A 22118-nucleotide genomic window follows, 5' to 3' on the forward strand; every position below is an offset into this window, starting at 1 on the left:
TACACACACACATACAGCGCGCGCCGCTCACATATCATATACACACACACATACAGCGCACACACACCACTCACATATCATATACACACACACATACAGCGCACACACACCACTCACATATCATATACACACACACATACAGCGCGCGCCGCTCACATATCATATACACACACACATACAGCGCGCGCCGCTCACATATCATATACACACACACATACAGCGCACACATACACACACATACAGCACGCACCGCTCACATATCATATACACACACACATACAGCGCGCGCCGCTCACATGTCATATACACACACACATACAGCGCGCACACTGCTCACATATCATATACACACACACACACACACACACACAGCGCGCACCGCTCACATATCATATACACACACACATACAGCGCGCACCGCTCACATATCATATACACACACACATACAGCGCGCGCCGCTCACATATCATATACACACACACATACAGCGCACACACACCGCTCACATATCACATACACACACATACAGCACGCACCGCTCACATATCATATACACACACACATACAGCACGCACACTGCTCACATATCATATACACACACACATACAGCACGCACACTGCTCACATATCACATACACACACATACAGCGCGCACCGCTCACATATCATATACACACACACATACAGCACGCACACACCGCTCACATATCACATACACACACATACAGCACGCACCGCTCACATATCATATACACACACATACAGCACGCACACTGCTCACATATCATATACACACACATACAGCGCACGCACACTGCTCACATATCACATACACACACATACAGCACGCACCGCTCACATATCATATACACACACACACATACAGCACGCACACTGCTCACATATCACATACACACACATACAGCGCACACACACCGCTCACATATCATATACACACACACATACAGCGCACGCACACTGCTCACATATCATATACACACACATACAGCACGCACACTGCTCACATATCATATACACACACACATACAGCGCACGCACACTGCTCACATATATACACACACATACAGCACGCACCGCTCACATATCATATACACACACATACAGCGCACACACACTGCTCACATATCATATACACACACATACAGCACGCACCGCTCACATATCACATACACACACATAAAGCGCACACACACCACTCACATATCACATACACACACATACAGCGCACACACACCGCTCACATATCACATACACACACATACAGCGCACGCACACTGCTCACATATCATATACACACACACACACAGCGCGCACCGCTCACATATCATATACACACACACACACACATACAGCGCACACACACCGCTCACATATCACATACACACACATACAGCGCACGCACACTGCTCACATATCATACACACACACATACAGCGCGCACCGCTCACATATCATATACACACACACACACACATACAGCGCACACACACCGCTCACATATCACATACACACACATACAGCGCACGCACACTGCTCACATATCATTTACACACACACATACAGCGCACGCACACTGCTCACATATATACACAGACATACAGCGCACGCACACTGCTCACATATCATATACACACACATACAGCGCACGCACACTGCTCACATATCATATACACACACATACAGCGCACGCACACTGCTCACATATCATATACACACACATACAGCGCACGCACACCGCTCACATATCATATACACACACATACAGCGCACGCACACCGCTCACATATCATATACACACACATACAGCGCACGCACACCGCTCACATATCATATACACACACATACAGCGCACGCACACCGCTCACATATCATATACACACACATACAGCGCACGCACACCGCTCACATATCATATACACACACACATACAGCACGCACACTGCTCACATATCATATACACACACAGCGCACACCGCTCACATATCATATACACACACATGCAGCGCACACCGCTCACATATCATATACACACATACAGCGCACACACACCGCTCACATATCGTATACACACATACAGCGCACGCACACTGCTCACATATATACACACACATACAGCGCACGCACACCGCTCACATATCATATACACACATACAGCGCGCACACACCGCTCACATATCATATACACACACATACAGCGCGCGCACACCGCTCACATATCATATACACACACATACAGCGCACGCACACCGCTCACATATCATATATACACAGCACGCACACCGCTCACATATCATATATACACACATACAGCGCACGCACACCGCTCACATATCATATATACACACACATACAGCGCACGCACACCGCTCACATATATACACACACATACAGCGCACGCACACCGCTCACATATCATATATACACACACATACAGCGCACGCACACCGCTCACGTATCATATACACATACATACAGCGCATGCACACCGCTCACATATCATATACATACAGCGCACGCACACCGCTCACATATCATATACACACACACACACAGCACGCACACCGCTCACATATCATATACACACACATACAGCGCACACCGCTCACATATCATATACACACACATACAGCGCACACTGCTCACATATCATATACACACACACATACAGCGCGCACACCGCTCACATATCATATACACACACATACAGCGCACACCGCTCACATATCATATACACACATACAGCGCACACACACCGCTCACATATCGTATACACACATACAGCGCGCGCGCACACCGCTCACATATCATATACACACACATACAGCGCGCGCACACCGCTCACATATCATATACACACACATACAGCGCGCTCACATATCATATACACACACATACAGCGCACGCACACCGCTCACATATCATATATACACAGCACGCACACCGCTCACATATCATATATACACACATACAGCGTACGCACACCGCTCACATATCATATATACACACATACAGCGCACGCACACCGCTCACATATCATATATACACACACATACAGCGCATGCACACCGCTCACATATCATATATACACACACATACAGCGCACGCACACCGCTCACATATCATATATACACACACATACAGCGCACGCACACCGCTCACATATCATATACACATACATACAGCGCACGCACACCGCTCACATATCCTATATATACACACACACACATACAGCACGCACACCGCTCACGTATCATATACACATACATACAGCGCATGCACACCGCTCACATATCATATACACACACACAGCACGCACACCGCTCACATATCATATACACACACACACACATACAGCGCACACCGCTCACATATCATATACACACACATACAGCGCGCACACCGCTCACATATCATATACACACACATACAGCGCACGCACACCGCTCACATATCATATACACACACATACAGCGCACGCACACCGCTCACATATCATATACACACACATACAGCGCGCACACCGCTCACATATCATATACACACACATACAGCGCACGCACACCGCTCACATATCATATACACACACATACAGTGCGCGCACACGGCTCACATCATATACACACACATACAGTGCGCGCACACCGCTCACATATCATATACACACATGCAGCGCGCGCACACCGCTCACGTATCATATATACACATGGAGCGCGCGCACACCGCTCACGTATCATATATACACACACATGCAGCGCGCGCACACCGCTCACGTATCATATACACACACATGCAGCGCGCGCACACCGCTCACATATCATATACACACATACAGCGCGCGCACACCGCTCAGAAATATACACACACCACTCACATCATATACACAGCACACACACCACTCACATATCCGACACGTACAGCACACACCGCTCACATATCAGACACACAGCACACACCTCTCACATATCATACACGTACAGCACACACACCGCTCACATATCAGACACGTACAGCACACACACCGCTCACATGTCAGTCACACGCAGCAGACACACACCGCTCACATGTCAGTCACACGCAGCAGACACACACCGCACACATGTCAGTCACACGCAGCAGACACACACCGCTCACATGTCAGTCACACGCAGCAGAGACACACCGCTCACATGTCAGTCACACGCAGCAGACGCACACCGCTCACATGTCAGTCACGCGCAGCAGACGCACACCGCTCACATGTCAGTCACGCGCAGCAGACGCACACCGCTCACATGTCAGTCACGCGCAGCAGACGCACACCGCTCACATGTCAGTCACGCGCAGCAGACGCACACCGCTCACATGTCAGTCACGCGCAGCAGACGCACACCGCTCACATGTCAGTCACGCGCAGCAGACGCACACCGCTCACATGTCAGTCACGCGCAGCAGACGCACACCGCTCACATGTCAGTCACGCGCAGCAGACGCACACCGCTCACATGTCAGTCACGCGCAGCAGACGCACACCGCTCACATGTCAGTCACGCGCAGCAGACGCACACCGCTCACATGTCAGTCACGCGCAGCAGACGCACACCGCTCACATGTCAGTCACGCGCAGCAGACGCACACCGCTCACATGTCAGTCACGCGCAGCAGACGCACACCGCTCACATGTCAGTCACGCGCAGCAGACGCACACCGCTCACATGTCAGTCACGCGCAGCAGACGCACACCGCTCACATGTCAGTCACGCGCAGCAGACGCACACCGCTCACATGTCAGTCACGCGCAGCAGACGCACACCGCTCACATGTCAGTCACGCGCAGCAGACGCACACCGCTCACATGTCAGTCACGCGCAGCAGACGCACACCGCTCACATGTCAGTCACGCGCAGCAGACGCACACCGCTCACATGTCAGTCACGCGCAGCAGACGCACACCGCTCACATGTCAGTCACGCGCAGCAGACGCACACCGCTCACATGTCAGTCACGCGCAGCAGACGCACACCGCTCACATGTCAGTCACGCGCAGCAGACGCACACCGCTCACATGTCAGTCACGCGCAGCAGACGCACACCGCTCACATGTCAGTCACGCGCAGCAGACGCACACCGCTCACATGTCAGTCACGCGCAGCAGACGCACACCGCTCACATGTCAGTCACGCGCAGCAGACGCACACCGCTCACATGTCAGTCACGCGCAGCAGACGCACACCGCTCACATGTCAGTCACGCGCAGCAGACGCACACCGCTCACATGTCAGTCACGCGCAGCAGACGCACACCGCTCACATGTCAGTCACGCGCAGCAGACGCTCACCGCTCACATGTCAGTCACGCGCAGCAGACGCACACCGCTCACATGTCAGTCACGCGCAGCAGACGCACACCGCTCACATGTCAGTCACGCGCAGCAGACGCACACCGCTCACATGTCAGTCACGCGCAGCAGACGCACACCGCTCACATGTCAGTCACGCGCAGCAGACGCACACCGCTCACATGTCAGTCACGCGCAGCAGACGCACACCGCTCACATGTCAGTCACGCGCAGCAGACGCACACCGCTCACATGTCAGTCACGCGCAGCAGACGCACACCGCTCACATGTCAGTCACGCGCAGCAGACGCACACCGCTCACATGTCAGTCACGCGCAGCAGACGCACACCGCTCACTATGATCCGACACTCTATATTACAGAGTACCTGAAAACTTTTCTTCTGAGACTGGACCAACACTTTTTAAGCTTACTTAAAAATCTTTTCTCTCGACAGCACATTGTCCTGTGTAATCATTTGCTCTGCTACTGCTAACCTGATGTTCTATGAATTAATAATCGCTCTGTGTGAATGAGCACCATGTGCCTTTAACAAACCATTTAATAAAAGCTGATCAGATGCATGTAGTGATTAAGGGTTAACAGCCACGCTCACCGTGTAAATGGTTCCTTCGTTACATTGTGACACTTCACTGCCTTCTCTTAAAGGTCATACAGCTCTGCCCCCATTTAGAGGCTGGTGGGGAAAAAAAATGTAATGTTGCCACACCATTCTTATAGGGCCCCTGGTACAAAGGGGATCAAGTTTTAATCTTCTGTTGTAATTTCCTGCAGTCACCACCAGGGGGAGATGAGTGCATATAGATTACTACAGTTTCTTTTTAGAAAAATGGTATTTGTATACATTCCTATGCAATAAGCTTCCCCTAGTGGTGGCTGCAGGGAGACAGAGTTAAGAGTTGGTAAAATTTTAGAGTCATGCTGAGTAAATTTGGATAACTAAACTATTTGTCCATCTCTTTGGTCTTTTTAATTTTTTTTTACTTGAATGCATGTAGTTCAAGCTAAAAATCATATTTGACATTGGTTTTCATTCCAAAAATCTTATACCATTTCTCTTTTACAAGCTCTTTGTATTCTTTCACATTCAACTTTTGATGTGGTCTGTGATCATAAATCAGTGGAGAGGAGTTCAGAAAGAGACAGATAAAAGAGTTCCAAACTCTCCATCATATCGAACGAATGAGTTCACTGATGGATTCTCAGTTAGCTCATTCTGAAGACAGCAAAGAGACCGTGCAGTACAAAAGGCTATAGAAGACAAATTTTTTACAAATTTTTAAAAAGAGTACAAGCCGCCATTTTTTAAGTCTTATTTATTAATAGAGTGGACTAAAAACAAAAAAGGTATAAAACAGAAAAAGAATCCTTAAACGCTTGTTCGATTTCTGACCCCTCTGCTGGTCCCCACTGCTCCTACATACATGTATTCACATACTGTACATCATGAAAGTGATGTTAACGCTGCAGCTGATCATTAGTCATGAGCCGCACATGTGAGCATTGTAAATGAGGTCAGTGATCAGCTGCAGCCATCACATGAGTGACATAACCTCATCAGTGTCGGTCGCCAACACAGAGCAGCGGAGGATTCCCCCGGTGAAGTATGGTTCATTCCCTGAAGATTCTTCTCGGTCCTCCGGCTGCAGATCTCTGAACCCTGCAAGACAATAGTCATGTCCCGAACCTCGCCCAGTCCTTATTGTGCGCCCCATGCAGAAATAGTGCCCTCTAGTGAAAGCCCTTAGTGTTCTCACACACCATAATGGTTAGTGGCCCCCTCCCACACACCATAATGGTCCAACAGTGGCCCCCTCCCACACACTCTAATGGTCCCACAGTGGCCCCCTCCCACACGGTATAATCTTCCCACAGTGGCTCCTTCCCACACTATAATGGTCCCACAGTGGCCCCCTCCCACATGTTATAATGGTCCCACAGTGGCCCCCTCCCACATGTTATAATGGTCTCACAGTGGCCCCCTCCCACACGGTATATTGTTCCTCAGTGGCCCCCTCCTACACAGTATAATGGTCCCACAGTGGCCCCCACCCACACACCATAATGGTCCCATAGTGGCCCCCACCCACACACCATAATGGTCCCATAGTGGCTCCCACCCACACACCATAATGGTCCCACAGTGGCCCCCTCCCACACACCATAATGGTCCCATAGTGGCCCCCACCCACACACCATAATGGTCCCACAGTGGCCCCCTCCCACACACCATAATGGTCCCATAGTGGCTCCCACCCACACACCATAATGGTCCCACAGTGGCCCCCTCCCACACACCATAATGGTCCCATAGTGGACCCCACCCACACACCATAATGGTCCCACAGTGGCCCCCTCCCACACACCATAATGGTCCCATAGTGGCCCCCACCCACACACCATAATGGTCCCATAGTGGCTCCCACCCACACACCATAATGGTCCCACAGTGGCCCCCTCCCACACACTATAATGGTCTCACAGTGGCCCCCTCCCACACAGTATAATGGTCCCATAGTGGCTCCCACTCACACACCATAATCGCTCCACAGTGACCCCCACCCACCCACTATAATGGTCCCACAGCATGTTGACCCTCAAACTGTTTGATGCCCCTACTTATATTATGATGCCCCCCCCCACACACGATACTCTCCACAGTGCCCCCACATACATTATGATGCCCTCACAGTGTATTATGATAGGATAGACACATGATACTTTATACTGTGCCCCCCAACAATGTATAATGCCCCCTCAGTGTCTGATGTCCTCACAGTGCCCCCCCCCCCACATACATACATTAGGACACACAATATTCCCTCCAGTGCCCACCCTAACACTGTATGATGCCCCCATTGATACTATGATGAACCCTCAGTTCCCCTCCGGTGCCCTCACACTGTATGATGCCCCTGTCGCTCTCCCTACGTAGAACATTACACTGGTTAATGAAGAAAAATGATAAATCCCCTAAACGTGCCGTGTTCCCACTATAAGCGGCTTCTGTCTGTCCCGTATGTGGCTCTGTGCAGTCAATGCAGTTCAATGTGTGTGACGGCTTCCCAAATCCTACAATGACCACCCATTGACCCGGGACGGTCGTGTCTGACGAGTTTCATATATTTTTCTATTACTGTCCAGTAATCCAGATTATTTGACAACCTGGAATGTATTGGGGGCAGCCACGCTCCAGCCATCAGCTGTTTGCTTACAGCTCCGCCTTATTCGTGATGTAGTGGACATCTCTGGGTGACGCAGATCAGCGCCTCTTTACTTAAAGGGATTGTCTGGACTTTTCACGAAAGGCAGCTGTCGCTACATAAAGTGACTGCAGACTTTTATGAAAAGCTTGGACAACCACTTTGAATTATAAAGAGCTGCACTACAAGACTCAACCTGTGATGTAGGGTGGTGCTCTTTCTATAAAAAAAAAAATTATAAAAATGAAAAAAACAAAACTGCTTTTCTTGTAATTGTGGACAACCCCTTTAATGTTCGCAATTTCTATTCACATTTTATATTTTAATCTGTTGCCACTAACAAAGATGGCGTCCGTCCCTTCATGACTGACGTAATAATCCAGCGACCAAACTCCAACCAATAGCTGCGCCCCTTTAGAACTTCCGTTTTTTTTTTGTTTTGTTTTTTTTTTTCAACAAAACTTTATTTCTTACTTTAAACAGCTTGTCTGACCGGAAGTAAGAGCATGTGACTGCGGATCCATCTGCTGGTGGTTGCGACGTGTGTCGTAAAGCAGGATAACTCATCGCCATAGAAACAGTCAGCTGGTGTATTGGGAAAGTGGGGGGTCGCTGAGGTGCAGCAGGAGGTGAGAGCTCCGTATTTAGGGGAGAGGAGGGCAGAAGGTGAGTGACTGTGCCGGCACCTCAGTCTGTAGTACCGTATTACATGTAGTATGTGCGGCCCAGCCTCTGGATTATCATATCTCTTCTGTCATATTACTGTATTTATCTCCTATTTACAGAGTCAGGCTGCAGCAGAACTACAAGTCCCAGCATCCCAATGTATGGTCGTGCTGGGACTTTTAGTTCTACAGCAATAAAAAAATGTCATTCTTTATGTGACAGATCTGTTGTAGTTGTCCAGATCTCTGCTTCCTGTCAGTGAATAGGAATATTACCTCTATGGTATCGCAGATAAGCACTCGGCCTATTACAGCGAGCGCTTAACGCTGGGGGGTCGTATCCACCGGAGGTGACGTCTGCTTGCACCTTCTCCCCCTTCATTGTTTGGTTGGGTTTCCTCTGGATATTTGGGATTAATAGATTATTTAGATTGAGACAGGCGTCTTGGGATCCGGGGCAGGCGTCTTGGGGTCAGGGGTAAGCGTCTTGGGGTCAGGGGTAAGCGTCTTGGGATCCGGGGCAGGCGTGCTGACGATGTTGTACAGTGCTACCTAATATGTTGGCTATTTATATATATAAAAATAGAGTGATAATTTAGACAATACTCAGTCTAGTGTTTGTTACAATGTATCTGCAGATCACAAATCCGTATTGTGCAGTATTTGGCCTTGTTTTGCGGCCGTCGTTTAGTTTTTTCTTCAAAATTCAGTCTTTCAGTCACCCGTCCGGTGCATTAGGTCTTCTGCCGGATTGATATGGGTCTTGTTGGTGCGTCATGTTTTAAATAAAGCTGCTTTGTTTTGGATACTTCGTGATATTTGGTTTTGCAAACCTTTTTTTTTTTTTTTTTTTGCTATACTCCTATGGGGATTATGTGCATTTTTGATGCGGAAACGCACTAAAAGCGCTTGAGCTCTGCACTTGTAGATTTTACACATCTAATGCAATTCTATGGGCGAAAATCTGCACAGAAAACTCAGCGCACCCGCAATAGAAATTGACACGTTGCGGATATAAAACTCGCACCGCAGGTCAGTTTACGCTGGGTAAAAAAGAAGCTCAGTGACCTGGAGATCTCTATAAATCACATCGACGCAGTGTTTTCTACGCAGCATCAATTACTTATCATGGTCACACTGCCTAAAGGGGTTTTCTAGTTTTAGAAAACCTCTGTCCTCCATGTGCAGTTTGATATACAGTACAGACCAAAAGTTTGGACACACCTCATTTAAAGATTTTTTTGTATTTTCATGACTTTGAAAATTGTACATTCACACTGAAGGCATCAAAACTATGAATTAACACATGTGGAATTATATACTTAACAAAAAAGTGTGAAACAACTGAAAATATGTCTTATATTCTAGGTTCTTCAAAGTAGCCACCTTTTGCTTTGATGACTGCTTTGCACACTCTTGGCATTCGCTTGATGAACTTCAAGAGGTAGTCACCGGAAATGGTTTTCACTTTACAGGTGTGCTCTGTCAGGTTTAATAAGTGGGATTTCTTGCCTTATTAATGGGGTTGGGACCATCAGTTGTGTTGTGCAGAAGTCTGGTGGATACACAGCTGATAGTCCTACTGAATAGACTGTTAGCTGCTTTTTTCTAGCCATAATACAAATTCTAAGTAAAGAAAAACGAGTGGCCATCATTACTTTAAGAAATGAAGGTCAGTCAGTGTGAAAAATTGGGAAACCTTTGAAAGTGTCCCCAAGTGCAGTTGCAAAAACCATCAAGCGCTGCAAAGAAACTAGCTCACATGAGGACCGCCCCAGGAAAGGAAGACCAAGAGTCACCTCTGCTTCTGAGGATAAGTTTATAGAAGTCACCAACCTCAGAAATCTCAGGTTAACAGCAGCTCAGATTAGAGACCAGGTCAATGCCACACAGAGTTCTAGCAGCAGACACATCTCTACAACAACTGTTAAGAGGAGACTTTGTGCAGCAGGCCTTCATGGTAAAATAGCTGCTAGGAAACCACTGCTAAGGACAGGCAACAAGCAGAAGAGACTAGTTTGGGCTAAAGAACACAAGGAATGGACATTAGACCAGTGGAAATCTGTGCTTTGATCTGATGAGTCCAAGTTTGAGATCTTTGGTTCCAACCACCGTGTCTTTGTGCGACTCAGAAAAGGTGAACGGATGGACTCTACATGCCTGGTTCCCACCGTGAAGCATGGAGGAGGAGGTGTGATGGTGTGGAGGTGCTTTGCTTGTGACACTGTTGGGGATTTATTCAAAATTGAAGATATACTGAACCAGCATGGCTACCACAGCATCGTGCAGCGGCATGCTATTCCATCCGGGAGGCTTTCTCAAGGGTCCATGAAGATGAGATCGACTGGGGAGTGAAAACTGTTGCTGCTAGAGATAGACTTTGGTTAACTACTAAAAAATGTTTTTTTTTCTGCATCTTTTACATGTGCAAAACACCCCAAAGAATCAACATCATTCCTTGGGGTATAGATTATGCGGTTGTTAATGGTTATGGGGGAAGAGCTGACCATTAGGACACTCCTTTGCCTTTGAGGGACACCCCGTTGGTCAGTGGTGTCCAGGCTTGGCTATTATGGAGGATTTCTCTGGTAGTCGTCCGATCACTCGGCCTCTGCTGTGTTTTTGCTAAAATATTGTTGGCAGTTGTGTTTGAGCGTTTTGGTTTGTGATAAGCGCAGATCTCCGGCGTTCCCCCGCCTGCCGGTGTTTGCTTACATTCCACTCCTCAGTAAATTGCTGACTTCCACTGCTGATAGTGAGACTCACACTCACTCACTCTCACACTCTGCAGGGGAGATGCTGCCCGCAGAAAACTGTCACGTCCGTCATGGAAAGGGGTCGTCTACAGTTTTGTCATTAATGCTCAATCCATGTATAAAGGAAAAAAGTTCTCCAAACTTTTCTTTTCTATTTTGTTTGCGAGTATTTGCCGTCAGGGAATGAGAACAATCTTGTTTCCATTCAGAGGCAGCAATCCTGACAACGCTGAAGTCGTTGTTTTTTTATTTGCAAAAAAAACCTTTTTTTTTTTTTTTCTTTGTTACTAAACCTGTAAAAAAAAAAAAAAAAAAAAAAAAAAAGAAATGATCACAATAATATACTACTTAGTGCGGTACCCGGACGTGAACACAACTAAAAGAAGCCATAAAAAATATAAAAAAAGGCACAAAAAAGGGCGTTATCGAAAGCGTTAAACGACTTTGGGGCACTGATCTTCCATGACCGCTAGACAGATTGGGATGCCCCTCATCAAATGCAGGTGACTTCAACCTGGTCCAAATGGTTTCTGGGCTCCAGAGCTGGCATCAAAGGGGGCAGACAACCAGTTTTAATAAATTTCACTAAGTAACTTGTGTTCAGGGTTAAATGACTTTGGGCCACGGATCTTACCGTGCCCACACACAGATAGTGATGCCCCGTTTCTGGCATCAAAGTGAGCAAGCGACCATTGTTTATTGTTGTTAATATCTTGTGTTTTTTATATGGTTATACCCAAAATATTAAGGTTTCTTCTATCTATAGAAGAGGGGCTAACCTAATTATCACTAGGGGTCCCACCATGACATTAATGTCCAATTCTCTGTCTCATATTCCAGTCACATTGGATGGTGTGAATAGGGGTGTATATAGTGTTATTGTGTATGTAAAGACTGCAAATATCACAGCGGGACTCTCACAGGCCCCTGACAAGTCCCCTGTGATGCCGGCATGTATCACTGTTTCATGCTACGATTGCTGTGATGCCGGCATGTATTACTGTTTCATGCTACGATTGCTCTGATGCCATCATGTATTACTGTTTCATGCTACGATTGCTGTGATGCCAGCATGTATTACTGTTTCATGCTACGATTGCTCTGATGCCGGCATGTATTGCTGTTTCATGCTACGATTGCTCTGATGCCATCATGTATTACTGTTTCATGCTACGATTGCTGTGATGCCAGCATGTATCACTGTTTCATGCTACGATTGCTGTGATGCCAGCATGTATTACTGTTTCATGCTACGATTGCAACGAATTTCTGATAATTTTGTAAAAAAAAAAAAAAAAAAATACAAGTGATACAAGTGCAAAAAAGTTTTCATTTTAGCAAATATTTTTATTCTAGTTATCAGGTGTTTTGTCTTATTGTTTTTGTGTCCGGGTTTACAACAGTTTTCTAAAAATCTTAGAGTTGCGTTTTACATGTCACAGGTTCAGCTCGTCCATCATAAAACTTCAACTCCGGATTCTTATCCGTAGAGTGGAAACTCACAACGTGATCTCCTGTGCTGTTGGTGACGCTGCAGTGCTGCGCCTGTCACTATAAGGCCATGTTCACACTAGGCGTATTTTCAGCTGCGTTTTACAGTACCAGCAAAGTCTGAGATTTCAGAAATTGCATGCACACACACTGGTTTTTGTGTCATCAGTATTTCGTGCTTTGCGTGTTTTTTTTTTGTGCTATAGAGCATGTCACTTCTTTCAGCGTTTTTCGCCCATTGAAAGTAATATATGGTGAAAAACGCATAGTGTGAACATGGCTATCAGGTTTTGCTGCGTTTTTAGTGAAAAAAAAAAGCAAGTACAGCAGTATGAGAAGCATATTTATTTTTGTGATTTTACCATCTTGTCTTTGTCACCTGAGATGGCAGTTTGGATTAGAACAGTTTAATTAAATTAGTGATGTGTACTGTGTAAACATTGGCTGAGCTAGGTGTGAGATTGAATAATACCTGTGGCCCACGGAGGTGTGAAATTGAAAAATCCCTGAGCAATTGAATGGCAGACCATCGTGTGAAAGTAAATAGTGTCATACAAACTCAATGCACTGATAGTGTCTTAGAAAAACTATTCCTGAACAATTCACCTCCCCCACTGTTACATTTGTAATTCTGGTTAATGTGGTTTCACATAGATCTTGCATTGGTGACCTGTGTTCATGCTTCTGTGGTGGAAGTAAAGCTGAACTTTGGTATCCTGAAAAAAGTACCAAAAATACTCACCAAAACCTGCTTCTTTCCTGCCAAAAGATCAGGTTTTGTTGCAGAAAAAAAAAACCCCACCTAAAAAACGCCTAGTGTGAACATAGCATTAGCCTCGGGTCCTCTCGGTGCCGGCCTCGGGTCCTCTCGGGGCTCTGCAGTTTAATAGTGTTTGGTTACATGACTTGTTCCCTTTAAAGAAGCGCGCCAATTGCATTTTTTACTGGGTAAACCTGTTTAATAAAGGTGTATGCACTGCAGGTGAATTGATAGACTCACCGATCTTCCCCGGTTTCTAGCGCTGTTGCACTTGTCTTTCGAGTCTAGCAATGGCGATTCAGACTTGCCGTCTTGCTCTGCGTGAGCCGGACGTCGCTGTTACAGTGTAAGTCTGTGGAGCCTCGTGACCTGCGTGTCATGTGGGGCATCACTATCTGTGCGACTCTGATGTGAGATCCCCCTTGGTGCCCATTTTTGTGCCACTTTTTATATATTTTTTTTGTAGCTGATTTTAGATGTATTTATGTCCAGGCACCGCACAGCATTTTATTTTTATTTTATTTTAGATTGTTATTAAACCTGTAAAAAGAAAAAAGTTGGAAATAAGAAACCAACTTCAGCCCTTAAAGGAAGTTGGACTAATAAGAAACCAATGTTGGCCTCCCGGTGTAACCCGGCCACAGCGAGAAGGTGGATACAATTGTATTGTTGTCTGTGAGCAGCGCTCTTCTTGCCTGATAGTTTGCTACAAAGTATCAGACCGGAGTCCACAGAGCTCTGTCGGATACATTGTATCCACTTCTTGTATGGGGTCCTGGGGTGAGGTATGGACAGGACTGCTGCCTCTCAGTGGAAATAACCATCTGATTCCTTGCAGTTAGTGCAGAATTGTTCCATACAGGATATTGGGGGATTAGCCATCATGCAGCCCTATTTAATTTTCCTATAGGGTGTAACACGATCAGCTGGTTTGGATAACATCACTAATATAAATATATATATATATATATATATATATATATATATATTATATTAAACCCCTCGGTTGTCTTCCATCATGTCTGTATCCAGAGGCTGACTCTGCTTTTTTTTTTATTCACAATTGATATTAAAGGGAGTCTGTCTGCCCAGACTGACAGTATAAAATAGTCTTGTAGGGGACCGTAGCCCCCCTATATAAGTCTCACCTTTAGTGGTCTATAGCTGTCTCCATTCAGCAGAAACTAAAGTTTAATCAACTATGCTAATTAGGGTGCTCGGTGCACCCTGGGTGTGGCCAACAGGCTCAGTGCACTGTTTTTTCATGTCCCGCCTTCCTCGCTGATGATTGACAGCGCTGACCTGAGCGCTCACTGCCGGCCAGGGGTGGCCAACTTTTTGCGGCTTGCGTCACTGAAGGGGCATTATTATAAGTAAGTAACACTCAGGCCATTACTTCTTTATAAGGGGACACTCAAGACATGATCACTTTATAAGGGGCCATGTGGGCTGTTGTTATTTTATAGGGCATTATTGCTTTATAAGGGAGGTCCTCGGATCATATTACTTTGTGTTGGCTCTTGTGGCATTTATACTTTCTAAGGGGGTACTTGGGGATAAGTATTTTATAAGTGGGCACTCGGGGAATTATAACCTGCAGAGGGGCACGCAGGGGGCTTCTAAGATTTCTGTGCAGAATACTTGGCTCATGAACATCTCTCTGAGCCAAATGTGTCTTTTAGGTTCAGAAAGGTTGCTTGTTCCATACAAGCCAGCGCTGTCAATCACCTGTGAAGGAGGCGGGGCATGCAAAACAAGTGGGTGAAGCAGTACACAGAGCCTCTTGGCCACACCCAGGATGCATTGAGCAACCTAATTAGCATATCTGATTCATTTAAACTTTCTGAAGAATGTAAAAAGCGATTAGAACATTTAAACGTGTTTTTTTTTTTTTTTTTTTAAAAGGGGCTATATTGCCCCTACAAGTGTACTTGCTTAGTTTATACATTCTGCTTTGGCAGACAGACTCGCTTAAAGGGGATAATCTCACTTCTGCATGGGAAGGCGCCGCTGATCTTGTCTTATGTCCTGAGTGTCGCCCCCATCATGGAGTTCTGTAGAGCAGTGGTCCCCAACCTTTTTTGCACCAGGGACTGGCTTGAAGCAAGATCATTTTTCCATGGCCCAGCAAGGAGGGGGTGGGGTGGGCGGGGCTTTGGTCATATGGGGGCAGGGTAATGGAGGGATTTGGAGTTTAGTGCATACTTATCATATAGTGTAGACCAGGTCCCCGCCAGGAGCTATGCCAGGAGCCCCACATAATGTGCTGTGCCAGGAGCCGCATCACTGAGGCCCCATCACGCCCTGCAGCAGGACAGGGCAGCTGTCCTGACAGCTGCTGTTCAGCTGCATTTACTTCATCCCAGGGGCGGACACAGACTGTAGTGGGCCCCTGTGCAAGAAATTTTTGGGGGCCCCCCCCGCCCTTCATAAGGCAACAAAGTTATGTAAACATAACCCCCCCCATGTGCATCTCTCACCCCCCCATGTGCAGCTCACCCCCGTGCATCTCTCATCCCCCTCCGTGCATCTCTCATCCCCCTCCGTGCATCTCTCATCCACCCCCCGTGCATCTCTCATCCACCCCCCGTGCATCTCTCATCCACCCCCCGTGCATCTCTCATCCACCCCCCGTGCATCTCTCATCCACCCCCCGTGCATCTCTCATCCACCCCCCGTGCATCTCTCATCCACCCCCCGTGCATCTCTCATCCACCCCCCGTGCATCTCTCATCCACCCCCCGTGCATCTCTCATCCACCCCCCGTGCATCTCTCATCCACCCCCCGTGCATCTCTCATCCACCCCCCGTGCATCTCTCATCCACCCCCCGTGCATCTCTCATCCACCCCCCGTGCATCTCTCATCCACCCCCCGTGCATCTCTCATCCACCCCCCGTGCATCTCTCATCCACCCCCCGTGCATCTCTCATCCACCCCCCGTGCATCTCTCATCCACCCCCCGTGCATCTCTCATCCACCCCCCGTGCATCTCTCATCCACCCCCCGTGCATCTCTCATCCACCCCCCGTGCATCTCTCATCCACCCCCCGTGCATCTCTCATCCACCCCCCGTGCATCTCTCATCCACCCCCCGTGCATCTCTCATCCACCCCCCGTGCATCTCTCATCCACCCCCCGTGCATCTCTCATCCACCCCCCGTGCATCTCTCATCCACCCCCCGTGCATCTCTCATCCACCCCCCGTGCATCTCTCATCCACCCCCCGTGCATCTCTCATCCACCCCCCGTGCATCTCTCATCCACCCCCCGTGCATCTCTCATCCACCCCCCGTGCATCTCTCATCCACCCCCCGTGCATCTCTCATCCACCCCCCGTGCATCTCTCATCCACCCCCCGTGCATCTCTCATCCACCCCCCGTGCATCTCTCATCCACCCCCCGTGCATCTCTCATCCACCCCCCGTGCATCTCTCATCCACCCCCCGTGCATCTCTCATCCACCCCCCGTGCATCTCTCATCCACCCCCCGTGCATCTCTCATCCACCCCCCGTGCATCTCTCATCCACCCCCCGTGCATCTCTCATCCACCCCCCGTGCATCTCTCATCCACCCCCCGTGCATCTCTCATCCACCCCCCGTGCATCTCTCATCCACCCCCCGTGCATCTCTCATCCACCCCCCGTGCATCTCTCATCCACCCCCCGTGCATCTCTCATCCACCCCCCGTGCATCTCTCATCCACCCCCCGTGCATCTCTCATCCACCCCCCGTGCATCTCTCATCCACCCCCCGTGCATCTCTCATCCACCCCCCGTGCATCTCTCATCCACCCCCCGTGCATCTCTCATCCACCCCCCGTGCATCTCTCATCCACCCCCCGTGCATCTCTCATCCACCCCCCGTGCATCTCTCATCCACCCCCCGTGCATCTCTCATCCACCCCCCGTGCATCTCTCATCCACCCCCCGTGCATCTCTCATCCACCCCCCGTGCATCTCTCATCCACCCCCCGTGCATCTCTCATCCACCCCCCGTGCATCTCTCATCCACCCCCCGTGCATCTCTCATCCACCCCCCGTGCATCTCTCATCCACCCCCCGTGCATCTCTCATCCACCCCCCGTGCATCTCTCATCCACCCCCCGTGCATCTCTCATCCACCCCCCGTGCATCTCTCATCCACCCCCCGTGCATCTCTCATCCACCCCCCCATGTGCATCTCTCCTCCACCCCCCCATGTGCATCTCTCCTCCACCCCCCCATGTGCATCTCTCCTCCACCCCCCCATGTGCATCTCTCCTCCACCCCCCCATGTGCATCTCTCATCCACCCCCCCATGTGCATCTCTCATCCACCCCCCCATGTGCATCTCTCATCCACCCCCCCATGTGCATCTCTCATCCACCCCCCCATGTGCATCTCTCATCCACCCCCCCATGTGCATCTCTCATCCACCCCCCCATGTGCATCTCTCATCCACCCCCCCATGTGCATCTCTCATCCACCCCCCCATGTGCATCTCTCATCTCTCCCCTCCCCCCCATGTGCATCTCTCATCTCTCCCCTCCCCCCCCATGTGCATCTCTCATCTCTCCCCTCCCCCCCCATGTGCATCTCTCATCTCTCCCCTCCCCCCCATGTGCATCTCTCATCTCTCCCCTCCCCCCCCATGTGCATCTCTCATCTCTCCCCTCCCCCCCATGTGCATCTCTCATCTCTCCCCTCCCCCCCCATGTGCATCTCTCATCTCTCCCCTCCCCCCCCATGTGCATCTCTCATCTCTCCCCTCCCCCCCATGTGCATCTCTCATCTCTCCCCTCCCCCCCATGTGCATCTCTCATCTCTCCCCTCCCCCCCATGTGCATCTCTCATCTCTCCCCTCCCCCCCATGTGCATCTCTCATCTCTCCCCTCCCCCCCATGTGCATCTCTCATCTCTCCCCTCCCCCCCATGTGCATCTCTCATCTCTCCCCTCCCCCCATGTGCATCTCTCATCTCTCCCCTCCCCCCCATGTGCATCTCTCATCTCTCCCCTCCCCCCCATGTGCATCTCTCATCTCTCCCCTCCCCCCCATGTGCATCTCTCATCTCTCCCCTCCCCCCCATGTGCATCTCTCATCTCTCCCCTCCCCCCCATGTGCATCTCTCATCTCTCCCCTCCCCCCCATGTGCATCTCTCATCTCTCCCCTCCCCCCCATGTGCATCTCTCATCTCTCCCCTCCCCCCCCCATGTGCATCTCTCATCTCTCCCCTCCCCCCCCATGTGCATCTCTCATCTCTCCCCTCCCCCCCCCATGTGCATCTCTCATCTCTCCCCTCCCCCCCCCATGTGCATCTCCCATTCCCCCCACTCCTAGTTAATTGTATTTAAAAAAAAATAAAACTTGTTATACTTACCCCCATGCGATCCCTGCAGAATCCTGGCGCTCGTCCAAATCGCTGACACCAGGTTCTCCTGACTTCCGGCCATGTGACGGCGCCGTCACATGACCGGAAGTCAGGGGAATCATGAAGGTGCTGCCGCAGCAGCGCAGCGCTAAGATGTCCCGGACCCGGCGCTTAGCATGCGGCCGGGGGCCCCATGAGGAGAGAGACGCACAAGAGGGGGGCTCCGAGGGGGCTCCTACCGGCCGGGCCCCATGCTGGAGTCAGGGCAGTCATGCCCTGATGGCGGCCCTGCTGGAGGCTGGAGGGGCCCCCTCTCCCCGCGGACCGGCTGAAAAACCCCAACGGCCCGGTCCTGGTCCGCGGACCGGCGGTTGGGGACCTCTGCTGTAGAGGATTCCTTCTGCTCACGTTCGCCTTCTACTGAATATTTGTGGTTGCTGCATGTGTGTAGTCTGCTCTTTAAGCCATGGCACCATTATCAGTATTTGGTCAGTATTCGGTCAGTATTTTTTCTCAGGAGTGGAGCCAAAACCAGGTGAGGAACAATCAGAGAAAAGGTATAATAGAAACAAGTCACCAATTCTGCATTTATCACCCACTCCTGGTTTTGGCTCCCACTTCTGAGAAAAAATACTGACCAAATACTGATAGTGGGGCCGTGGCCTTACATTGACTAAATGCTGAGGATTTTACAAAAGCATCCTCCATGACTGCCCCAGTCTAAACCCTGGGCCTCCTTCATAGTCTTGTTCCTCCAATGTTAGTGGAAATATTGTAAATGTACAAAGCGAACAAACCTTTTACCAAATACTGTGCACGTGAACCGTGGAAATATATGAAAGGCAGTATACAGTGGTGTGGAAAATGCTGCCGAGGAAGAATGGGTTAAAAAATGTAAATAGTTAATTTATAAAGATAAACAAAATAGAAGTGGTAACCGCAAAAACGTTAATTTTGTTCATTCACTTTCTGTTTGTTACACCATTCTTATTCTGCAGCTGTATATATGTCCAGAGTGCTGCTCTGGAGGATAATGCAGGATGTAGAGCACAGATGTCAAACTCCAACACACAGCGGACCAAAATGAAAAAACGTGGACAAAGTCGCAGGCAAACCAGTATACAGTATAATGGGCCCCACGTAGACCTCCATACTGGGTAACGGGCCCCACGTAGACCTCCATACTGGGTAACGGGCCCCACGTAGACCTCCATACTGGGTAACGGGCCCCACGTAGACCTCCATACTGGGTAGCGGGCCCCACGTAGTCCTCCATACTGGGTAGCGGGCCCCACGTAGTCCTCCATACTGGTTAGCGGGCCCCACGTAGTCCTCCATACTGGTTAGCGGGCCCCACGTAGTCCTCCATACTGGTTAGCGGGCCCCACGTAGTCCTCCATACTGGGTAGCGGGCCCCACGTAGTCCTCCATACTGGGTAGCGGGCCCCACGTAGTCCTCCATACTGGGTAGCGGGCCCCACGTAGTCCTCCATACTGGGTAGCGGGCCCCACGTAGTCCTCCATACTGGGTAGCGGGCCCCACGTAGTCCTCCATACTGGGTAGCGGGCCCCACGTAGTCCTCCATACTGGGTAGCGGGCCCCACGTAGTCCTCCATACTGGGTAGCGGGCCCCACGTAGTCCTCCATACTGGGTAGCGGGCCCCACGTAGTCCTCCATACTGGGTAGCGGGCCCCACGTAGTCCTCCATACTGGGTAACGGGCCCCACGTAGTCCTCCATACTGGGTAGCGGGCCCCACGTAGTCCTCCATACTGGGTAGCGGGCCCCACGTAGTCCTCCATACTGGGTAGCGGGCCCCACGTAGTCCTCCATACTGGGTAGCGGGCCCCACGTAGTCCTCCATACTGGGTAGCGGGCCAAAAATAATCACCCTGCTGGCCAGATTTGTCCCACGGGCCATATTTCGACATGTATGATGTTAAGTAATTCATGTAACAAACAAAGCAGCACACTGTAACGCTAAGTATGCGAACATGAAATATGTGAAATATGAATAGTATTACTGCTCTAGAAAATAGAAATAACTGAGAAATCTTAGCATATAAAATGGCCATTTCATGTGTACCTGGTAGCCACAATAAGGCGTTTCTCAATACCAGGAACCTATCAATGTGAACTCCTCTCTAAGAGACCAAAGTCTGCATGTGTATGGGAAGGCACGATCCTTCTGCAATTAAAACCGCCGGTGGCATAGAGGTGGAGTGCTCAGTCACAAAGCCTATACATATAAACAGAAAAAACTGACCAGCACATCTATTTATATGTAAAGTAATTCATGACCAGTACAGGATCAGTAATGTATGTACACAGTGACTGCACAAGCAGAATAGTGAGTGCAGCTCTGGAGTATAATACAGGATGTAACTCAGGATCAGTAATGTAATGTATGTACACAGTGACTGCACCAGCAGAATAGTGAGTGCAGCTCTGGAGTATAATACAGGATGTAACTAAGGATCAGTACAGGATCAGTAATGTAATGTATGTACACAGTGACTGCACCAGCAGAATAG

At 49.3% G+C, this 22118-nt stretch overlaps 1 protein-coding gene across 9 annotated transcripts in view; it reads left to right on the top strand.

Annotated features, from left to right (window-relative positions):
- Nucleotides 1-9038: 9038 nt before the first annotated feature.
- WDR7 (WD repeat domain 7) overlaps nt 9039-22118 on the top strand; it is a 414768-nt gene continuing 401688 nt past the window's right edge. For 6 of the 9 annotated variants that reach the window (XM_073680963.1, XM_073680990.1, XM_073680974.1 and 3 more), the window contains exons 1-2: nt 9039-9225; nt 10593-10699. In XM_073680963.1, coding sequence (XP_073537064.1) covers nt 10682-10699 — 18 coding nt within the window. In that variant the 5' untranslated portion in view covers nt 9039-9225; nt 10593-10681. The remainder of the gene's footprint in view (nt 9226-10592; nt 10700-22118) is intronic. The other 3 variants (XM_073680969.1, XM_073680980.1, XM_073680986.1) reach the window with 3 other exon arrangements.

The sequence above is a fragment of the Phyllobates terribilis genome, unplaced genomic scaffold (assembly GCF_046119375.1).
Source record: "Phyllobates terribilis strain yellow unplaced genomic scaffold, ASM4611937v1 Scaffold_1__5_contigs__length_1240528914, whole genome shotgun sequence".
NCBI classification, from domain to species: Eukaryota; Metazoa; Chordata; class Amphibia; order Anura; family Dendrobatidae; genus Phyllobates; species Phyllobates terribilis.